Source organism: Metopolophium dirhodum, chromosome 5 (assembly GCF_019925205.1).
Source record: "Metopolophium dirhodum isolate CAU chromosome 5, ASM1992520v1, whole genome shotgun sequence".
Classification (NCBI taxonomy): Eukaryota; Metazoa; Arthropoda; class Insecta; order Hemiptera; family Aphididae; genus Metopolophium; species Metopolophium dirhodum.
The window spans coordinates 25,154,971-25,165,549 of NC_083564.1; the positions used below are offsets into that span (position 1 = coordinate 25,154,971).

The 10,579-nt window shown below is 28.3% G+C and overlaps 1 protein-coding gene across 1 annotated transcript; it reads left to right on the forward strand.

Moving 5' to 3' along the window:
• Nucleotides 1-3,988: 3,988 nt before the first annotated feature.
• On the forward strand, nt 3,989-9,593 carry LOC132944803 (serine/threonine-protein kinase meng-po). Its single transcript, XM_061014316.1, has 5 exons — nt 3,989-4,198; nt 5,616-5,945; nt 6,119-6,333; nt 6,539-6,849; nt 8,673-9,593. Exons 1-5 carry the CDS (start codon nt 4,094-4,096, stop codon nt 8,957-8,959), a joined length of 1,248 nt encoding a protein of 415 aa, XP_060870299.1. The 5' UTR covers nt 3,989-4,093; the 3' UTR covers nt 8,960-9,593.
• The last annotated feature ends 986 nt before the right edge of the window (nt 9,594-10,579 follow it).

The following is a 10,579-nucleotide window of genomic DNA, read 5'->3' on the forward strand; positions in this document are numbered from 1 at the left end:
TTTAGCCTATATTCTTATTGTATCTAATGATAGATACAGGTTAAATATTGCTTGTAAAAATAAAAAATTAGTTAAAATAAAACAATTAAGATTATAGTAAGTGTCGAGTGTAGGAACTTTAAACTTTTTGTCATAACGCCGTGTCACCATCAAACACTCGATAATTTAATCTTATACCAATAGGTAGTTGAAATAATTCATCGTTCAGTTCGTGCACCTATGCAATATAGGTACATTGTGCGACGTGCGTTGTATCTTGTATATCCTTCAGCGAAAATACAATTTATTGTATAGGTACCTACAGAAAAAATAAATAAACATCGAATTTTCTTATGTTTAATGTTTCTAATGTTAGCCCCCCTGAAATTTTAATGGATTTCCGCATATTTGAAGCAGTACGGGATGGGGTACCTACTTACTTGTCCCGTAATTTCACAGAGGAAAATTACATCTTATAGTAGGTACTTATTTATAATAAGAATTTAACTAAACTGGTTTTTCTACAAATCTATTTGCAAACAACACTGCTGTTATATATCGTTCAAATATATATGCACACTTTATATAAATACCTATATAGTATATATACATTTTTTAATAAACTTCCTAAATTTCAAAGAACTATAATAGCATTATTAGATTCTGAGCTAAGCGATGAATGTATTGATTTTATAATGATGTGTGTTTTTTTTTATTTTTTATTTTTGTGTCTGTCATTACCTTTTAGGACAGTAAAAATGCTTGGATTTTCTTCAACAGTAACTTTTCTGATAGGAAAGTGAATCTAGTTGGTACTTTAGGGAGTCAAAAGCAAACATTTCCCAGTAATTTTCAAAAGCGACGTGAAAAACAAAAGAAAACTTAAGGAAAAACGAAAAGGAATTTTTACGCAAAATCTGTTTACGAGAAAATCGATTTTGGTTTTTGGTGCAACTCTAAAACAAATGACAGTATGGGTACATGCAATTTTAACTGAATGTTTATATTAGAATTTTCTATAAACCACAACATTTTCCAAATATTTTGACTTATTTTGAGCTGTTTACGGACATTTTCAATTTTCATTTTTTTTAGTTTGTTTTTCTATAAATATCAATAAAATTTTATTTGTTTATTAAAAAAGCTTGAAAATTTAATAGAAGGCTCCTAGGTTATTGTTTCAAAAGCAGATGAAAAAATTAAAAATCCATTGTCACAAATTTTTTTTTTATAAGCATTTTAAGTTCAAATATTGACAAAATACATAGAAATGACGAAAATTTGCAAATTATTTTGAGTTAGAAATTCATAAAACATTTTCTTTTTAAATCTAAGATTTTCTTATTTTGTTTTAATTAAAATACCAATGACTATAGATACTTGAAAATTTCACTGAATGTTTATATTTCCCTTTTCTATACACCATGCAATTTTGAAAATAATTTGACTCTTTGAGCTGTTTACGGACATTGTCAGTTTTAAATTTTCTTAGTTTTTTTTTCTATAAATATCAATAAAATTGATTAGTTGGGTAAAAAAACGTGAAAATTTAATATAAGGCTCCTGATATATCGTTCTAATAGCAGTTGAAAAATATTAAAAATACATAGGCACAACTTTTTTTAATAAGCATTCAAAGTTAAAATTTTGACAAAATTTATCAAATTTAAAATTTAATAATTATTTTGTAGTTAAAAATTTATAAAATGTTCAACTTTTATAGCTAAGGATTGAAAATTTAAAACAAGGTTCCACTTAAATAGGTTATAATATATAAATTACTTTATTCACAATAATATCATCCAATATACTTGGTAATATCATAGGCTGACTGACCGTTTTCGCTCAGAATCGTTTTTCTTATAGGTACAATGATATTATATCATTGAATTCAAATTTAACACCATCCATTACAGTGATCCACTTGTAACCTACTAGCTGTACAACAGAGCGACATCCACTTACCCGCCTTTTTTCATACTCATAATATTATGATGTCCTAATGGTTGTAAACAATTATTATAGTTAATTGGGATACCAATTTACCAAAAATCGGTTTTACTATGAAGTATGAACCGCGAATGTGAGTATCGATTTCATATTAGTATTTATTGTACTAGCCACTAGATATACGTGGATGGTATGTTTTAAAATTATGTATTAATTATTATGTGTTGTATTTTATAATTTTGATACATAATTGAAAAACCGAAATCACGTAAGTTAATTAAAATTCACACTTCAAAACCGCGGTGCTTATAATATATTTTTGAACCGCGGGTCCCTGGGCAACTGCCAACTGCCCCTTCTCTGTTTAAAGTGAAACGAAATTAGAGCTTTAATCCGACCTGCAAAAAGTTCCCATCTTTTGGATAAAAGAATATCATTACTATCAACATTATCTGAATAATATTGATTTATTCGGAGTAATTCGATATATAAAAATAAAGTTTTGGACAAGTATAATTTATTACGTTGTTCCTGTCATTTATAAATATTTAAATTTTTAAAAAAGGTTTTTTTTTTTTTTAATTGATCAAATTAACTCGGCAGCTATGGCAGCAATTAGGGTTGAATTACAGTATTTAAGGTTTTAACAGTATTTTTTAAAAAGGTACAGCATTAAGAATAAGATCAAGGTATATAGACTCCACGTCTCCACCACTTGCTCTCGCTCCATCAATTCGGTATTTACTGTATCCAGTGTAGTTTGGTAGTTTTCCTGTGGTATCATATTTAAAGTTAGTTTCTTGCAAACATATTAACCTAACCTTCAAAAATGTAATAATTATAGTGCATTATTAAGAAATTACCTAAAATATTTAGAATAGGACGAATAGGTAAATAGGTACACAACAATAAACACTATTTGTAAAAAAAAATAAAATGTTAAAAAAAAAACACGAATAATAATAATTAATGGTCATTAAAATGTGTACAAGTCAAAGAGAAAATTGAAAATGATCTAATTCAAATTTTAGACTTGCGTTACAATCGTCAAAAGATCGCATAATATGATGGTATACCTACGTGCTTATTTTATCACATATTTCACGGTTTTTTTTAGAGGAACAACTATTATAATACCTATAATTGAATGAATCTTTAAATTTTTATGTTACTAAAAGTATTGTGTCTACTTGCTATAATAATATAATATAGCGTGGCTATATAGCAGTACTTATAGAAGGTACCCTACTCTGGTACTAGGTACCTCCATTATAATGGGTTCTAAAAAAAACTAATTATAAAAGTTTAAATCACTATAGGTATTCACTGACATACCCAACTTGCAATGAAATATACTTAGACTATTCCTGAAATTCGAAAAATATATTTGAATTAAAATATAGCTCGTATTCAATCTATTTAACTGTATGAATTATGAAGGTTTAGTATTTTAGGATTTTTTTTCTAGGTTAGGTACACCTACCTACCCGAAAATATTTTACAATATTTCAAACGCTTAAAATTACCCCAAGACCTATAGGTGTAGGGTGGACTTATAAATATACAAGTATTATTATTATTATTAATTATATTGTTTTTCTACGAACCCATATCTTATTATAATGTCTTGTAATTTATACTTGTCAGATTTATTTTGTGTTTATACTGTTATTGTGTTACCTAGTCCGGTTTACTATTATAGTAGTATAGTTTCAGACAATATTTGAACATCTTTTGATACATTTTTATATTTTATTTTATAGGTACCTATATACGCTTCGGTTTGACTAGGTATCGCTCGAAACAATATTGGTAATATATTATGCTTTTATTAATAAAACGAAAAATTACAACTTACAAGTGAGAAACATTAAATATAACATTTTTTCACTCTTAAAACTGTTTCATCTTTATCAGAATCAGATTGATGTTAGAGATGCAGTTCTGTTTTGTTTTTTGTTTTTAAAACTGGAGAAGGGGAAATAATTGTTCTTAAAATAGAGTCTGACATAAATATACTGCATTGTCGAACGTATTATAAAAGCTAAAAAGTGTAGAATCATTTCTGTTGAACAAATATTAATTATATTTGACGTTCGTTGTACTTAAATTTTGTATTAATATTAGTCCTATAAACAGTTTAATATGTGAAATTATATGAATCATGTCACAAAGTCAATTTAAGTTTGAACGTAAATCGGGTGGTGTATCAAGAAAATTAAAACAAGCAGGAAACGTATCTAAAATTCGAGAATTTGAATTGGAAAAGGTAAATATTATGTACTTATGTATTGTATGCCTACAGGTATCTACTGTAATTTGTAGTATCCACAACTTACTTATCTATATATTTTATTAATCGTTTGAATGTTTAATTTAAAAATTATAATTCTCTTGTGGTTCTATAGTATTTTTATCGAAATTAGGTCCTATTATATAAAATGTAAAATTTCCCTACCTACGTATAGTCGTTATTTTAATAACATAATTAAATTACAATCCAAACGCAATGTGACTAACAATGATAGCATAATTATTTATTAATCAAACTATTCGGTTACGTACGCAGTGAACTCAATATTATTATAATTCGTGACACATCATAATATAATCCATACCCATCCCAACAGCCAAAAAATTAGAGTAGATAGGTACCTACTTATCTTATATTATACTATACTGACAAATGTCTGTGCATAATGCGAATATCAAAGTAGGTGATCGCATTGCCTAATAGGTTTATAGTATAGGCACGTTCAAAATTTTAAATCTATATACAGTACCTATAATATACAAATTTTACATAATAATATTATATATATTAATATTAAAGTAATAGTGATTAGTGACAATGTTATCACTTATCCTTATCATTTTTATCAATTTATGATACAATACCGAGGTAAACCCTCCGAGAAAAAGCATTTAGGTACCCATGTCCCATACTAAGTACCTATAGTAAATTAGTAATAATCAAGTGCGTTGTGCGTGGTATACATCCATGGCCCTAATATTACTCATAAAGTCATAAGTCATAATAATATAACTTAACCTTAAAACCACCGTCCCAGATTAGTTACTCTAACATATTAGAATCTAATATTTTAGACCTATATAACTTTTCTGAATTTGTTTAATTTTCCAAAATTCCTTTGAAGTTTTAAAATTCAATTTTTTCCTTTATAAGAAATTCTCCCTCGCCGTCTTAAACTGATTTGGCCAAGAGTCCTCTTTAGCATTTAAAAAATAAATAAAAACAAAATCGCTTAGAATTATGAAGTAGGGTCATTGGACCCCCTTCTATAATCACGCCGTCCAGTCATGTATACTTGTACCCTCCTTCATATTACATATTGTATATATTCTTGTTTTCTAATATAAAAAAAAGTTCTTATACATTGTATATATTATGTTTTATACGCAAATGATTATACTCTCGGATCACATTTATGAAAATTAATACCTACTAAGACTAGCAACCTAGACAACCTGTATACACAAATTACCATTATGCGCAGGTATATCATAATATCTGATATCATCTCGTTTTTAGATACTATATACACACAAACTGACAAACCTAAACCTATGTCTATGTTTAGTATGATAACATATTCTACAATATAGATGAGAGAACACATTGCAATCAACCCAATGGTACATATTTATTATTTTTTTTTTTCTAGATAGATTTGGTCGAGACGTTTGATATTGTTCAAATTGTCGGCGAAGGATGGTTCGGGAAAATATTACTGGTCGAACACCGGGGCACGGATAACGAGATGGTGCTCAAATCGCTGCCCAAAAATTACACGAACGTCAAGGATTTCTATCGAGAATTCCATTTCAGTTATCACCTGAGCGCACACCGTAACATTGTGTCCACGTTCGACGTGGCCTTCCAGACGGCAAGTTTTTACGTGTTCGCCCAAGAGTACGCGCCGTTGGGTGACCTGACATCCAACATATCCGACACCGGAATCGGAGAGTTGCACAGTAAAAGCGTCGCGAAACAGGTAGTTATTGCCAATCGGGTCGCTGAACATACGTTACTGATCGATCGCACTGTCCGTGTTTATAGCCTATTTACAGTCTAAATACATACCGATTAATACGTATATATATAATATATATGTATTATGTATTTATGTATAAATATATTAATGCAAGATATGTATAATGTGTTCAGTTGGTTTCTGCGATCCAGTATATCCACAGTTATGACCTAGTCCACAGAGACATCAAACTAGACAACATTTTAGTTTTTAAGAGCGATTTCTCGAGAATAAAACTATGTGACTTTGGTGAGACGAGAAAAAACGGCAACTGGGTAACCCGTCGAAACGAATGGATCCCTTACATGCCTCCCGAGATCCTAGCCATAGACGCCGAACACAAATACAAGTACGATACTATGATGATAGACGTGCACCTACCTATACCTACTTATATATATTTTTTTTTAATTAATCAAACGCACAGATTATTATTTTATTCGTGGCCTGTGCTTGTATAAAACAATCACGTGCGTCTATATTATACATTTGAACGTATTTTATTGTACGTAGGCATATAACATAATTTTGCGTGTTTTATATTATATATTTAGAGTAGAAACTTCACACGATGTTTGGCAGTTTGCAGTAGTGCTGTTCGTGTGTTTGACCGGGTGCTTGCCGTGGCAGAAAGCCAGTTCCGAAGACCCGAGGTTCGTTAGTTATGTTTATTGGGTGTCCAGCAACGGTATAATGAGCCCATTCAGGAGGCCTAAACTGTTCAAGATGCTGACGTCCAATGCGCAAAGAATGTTTCGAAAGTTCCTACAACCCAATGTACAGACCAGGCCTAGTGTCTTGGACGAAGTGCAAAATTTTATTGACGAACGGTGGCTATCAAAATACATGTTAGACAAAAGTAAAGGTAATATTACATTGTTTCGTATTCTATGGTGAACGCTCTTTATTTAGATAGATTGTTATGTAATTTATAAATGTTTAGGTAGGTAGTATACTTAGTATGCTACTATATTGAGTATAGTAAACAAGGTGTAACAGAAAGACCAGACAAGTGAAATAACTTTTGTTCTAATCAATACTTAAATTTTTTTTTTATAGAAAATAAATACAGAAAATCAAAAAAAAACAAAATATTGTATTACATTTTTGTTGGAAAAATTCAAAACAGCCAATTTGTAAATCTAATTTTTAGAAAAATGTTGATGCTAAAAAATATTTTAGACCAGTCGTTTAGTTTTACAGAATTAATTAACCTGAAACGTAATAGTTTTGTTCAAAATATTCTTTTTGGGAATTTCCTGACATAAAGTATATTTCTTAAATTATTTACTATCCATACATTATCATAATTTTTGTCATGCGTTTATCATTTTTTTTTATTTGTTATGTTTTTTTGTTGCACTTTTATAAACCCAACTACTTTATAAACCTAATTATCATAATTTATTCATATCTAACTTTTTAATATTCTAATATGTGGCAAGTATTGTGCAGGGGTAAGTATTATGCAAACGGTACACTGCCATGTGATACAACAACGAAAAAAAAAAAATAAAAAAAATACTAATATAGGTAATGTACTTACAGCTACGTGTACCTACATCCTATTATAGTAAAACATAATTTTTATTTTTGGAATATATTTTATACCTTGTTATTACTTTTATTTAAAATAATATACTTTCAAAATGGTTTACTTAAGCCTAATTACTTAGACCTATATATTTTGTATCTATTTATTTTTGTTATGTTGTTATGGAACAAATAACAATATTAAAGTAAATTCTATTTCACTTTTAAAAATGCCAGATATTCTGTATTCACGCCTCACGGTAAACTTTTACGCAACGCCTGCCAATTTATTCAAGTAATCCTCCCTTTTATTCAATTATGCCTCTTTCACTCTTGCATAATATATGCATTATACTACCACGAGTCCTGCCATCCCTCTCAGACTTTCAGAGGTTTGACAATTCAACATGTCTAAACGCTTATATATATTCACTTTCACCCGTCTTCGAATTGGGCACCGTTTACTTCCCCTGCATCATTAGTTTCAAGGATTATTAAACTCACTTCGAACCCTACATCTATATAGATGAGACAGTCTGTGACTTGAATCACATTATCCTTAACTGTGCTTTTTTCTTCCTAGTAGGCATTTCCTTTTTTCAATTGTACGAACTATAGGACATAGGTTACCACTCTCGAGCTCTTCTGGTTTAAATCGTCTTTTAAGCTGGGATAAAATTATTAAAATTGTATCATGTTTTAATTGCCTTGCTGTAATGTCGACGAAAAAAGCAATACAATTAAATTTAGTAGTTTTATAGTTAGCGATAATATGATATTTTTAAATATTGTGTTAAAAAGAAATCGTAAGGTTATATTACCTACTTATATAATATACTGACGTATTATATATTTGAATATTTCTATAGACAGTACAGTCGATAATTGGAAAAAAAATTCCACTCAAACTAAAAAAACTACAAAATTCAAAATATTATCAGCTGTAAATAAATTAATACATTAATACATTAATCATACAATTAACGTAATTGTATATGTACAAGTACAATATAACTCTCATTTTCATGTTTATATTTTAAACTTAAAGCAATTGGATATAAATTTAGATATTTGAAATGTAGTTAAATCTAAATTTGATAAATGTATGAAAAATATTATTTCTCGTCGTTTTTTATCATGTTTTGCTTTACACAGTTTCAGACGATATAGATGAGCTGAGTCCATCTCTATACAGCTATCAAACAGACCAGGAAGAGAATAAGAAATTTCTGTTGGCATTTTCCAACTGTGGAATCGAAACCGCTGTTGTCGATAGAGCTGCAAAGAAGGAACGTATCAAACAGTGGATCCAATCTAGTGTCATTGAAGAAGAAGACGAAGAGGGTTCTAGCGAAGGAACTAGTAAATTGAGTTTATCGCGTAAGGGTAGCAACGATACCGAAGAAAACGAATTATACGCATTGACCAAACGCGAAGGTTAGACTTTTATTGCTGGGGTTCCTATACAAAGGTTAAAATATATATGAGACTGTATAAATTGTTGGTATAACATATTAATATAATTAATATATGTGTATATTACGTGCATCATATACCTTTATCATTAATGTAATTGAATTTTAATAATAGTGTACCTATAATTATATTTATTGTAATTTTTTTTAATTATAACATTGCTGCGCATACTATACTATGTTATGTACTTTATTTTATATACATTTGAGGATAAACCATGATCAATGATCGTCTAGCTATATTTTATTTTAATGGTAACTGGTAAGTGCTAAGACAAATATTTACTTAACAGATTTTATTTCAGCCTGAAAAATATATTTATCAATAACAAAAATAATTTAATTATAATATTTTGAAATGTATGTTTAAAAATAAATTTTTTATTTTTATAATTGTATGCCTAGGTATATTAAACATATATTATTATACAGTCTACACACTGTATATGAACAAACATTTCCTCAAATTCAAAACAATAATTATATTTATATAATATTATAAATTATAATAATAATTTTTTTAACCTGTCGGCTGTCGTACAATATAATATATAAGTGGCACCTACGACCTACCTAATTATTATTTTCAAATTATAATGTTTATATACATATTAGACATCTAATCATCTAGGGAATATTATTATGTTGTATATAATTACTTTTCGCAACAATTATTATACACACTTATAACAGACATTTTTCTCAATTATTTTTTAATGACGTTGATTTAAAAATATTTTTTAAAAAAACTGAAGCATTTTTAACCGCGGTAGTCCTAATAAATAATAATACCTATAAATATATAAACAAAAATTATAAAAAGAAAATTAAAAAACATAAATTTTTAAAGATTATAATTTATAAGTAAAACATTTTGGTATTTGTTCAATGGTTGTTTTATTTATGACTTTATTATGTTATAAAACTTCATTAGATATTAACAAATACTTTAAATTTAAAGTATTTGTTATTAATGCATTACCTCTCTATTTTTAAATAGGTTACTAATAATGGTTACTAATCAAAAAGGTACCTAACCTAATAGCTAATAATTATATTTCTAACCCTAAATTAATATATGCAATTTGCGATAAGGAAACTATTATAGATGATACATATTTAAATGGTGTATCTACTTGATATTGATGAATGATACTTTTCAATAATAATTCTAACTACAGTAGTTGTTACTTGTTTGGCGTTTTGCAATATCATTAAGAAAATTGAAATATAGATCGTGTGTATTAAAGAGATTAAAATAAGGGATCATATTATATCGAACTTAATATTCAAAATATATAGTAATGTCATATAAGAGGGTGTTAAAACACTTAAAAGTTAAAGGAAAAGCGATAACATTTACCTACCACAAAGACAGACAACTATTTCGTAAAAATGTAGATAATTTTATATTTCTACCTATTGGCTATTAGATATGAATTAATTGTATAATATAGTTGCGATAGTTTACTAAGTATATAGAAATAACTATCGCTGTTCGAAAGTTTCACTTTTAAGTTTTAACCCTTTCACCAACGCTGATTACTAAGGGTCACATCACACGATTACGTAATAATTATTTATAGT

Excerpts from the sequence above, each read along its gene's own strand:
- LOC132944803 (XM_061014316.1), top strand. The coding sequence starts at position 4,094 with ATGTCACAAAGTCAATTTAAGTTTGAACGTAAATCGGGTGGTGTATCA. Across the intron at positions 6,334-6,538 it reads GACGCCGAACACAAATACAA|AGTAGAAACTTCACACGATG; the intron begins GTACGATACTAT and ends TTATATATTTAG. Across the intron at positions 6,850-8,672 it reads CATGTTAGACAAAAGTAAAG|TTTCAGACGATATAGATGAG; the intron begins GTAATATTACAT and ends TGCTTTACACAG.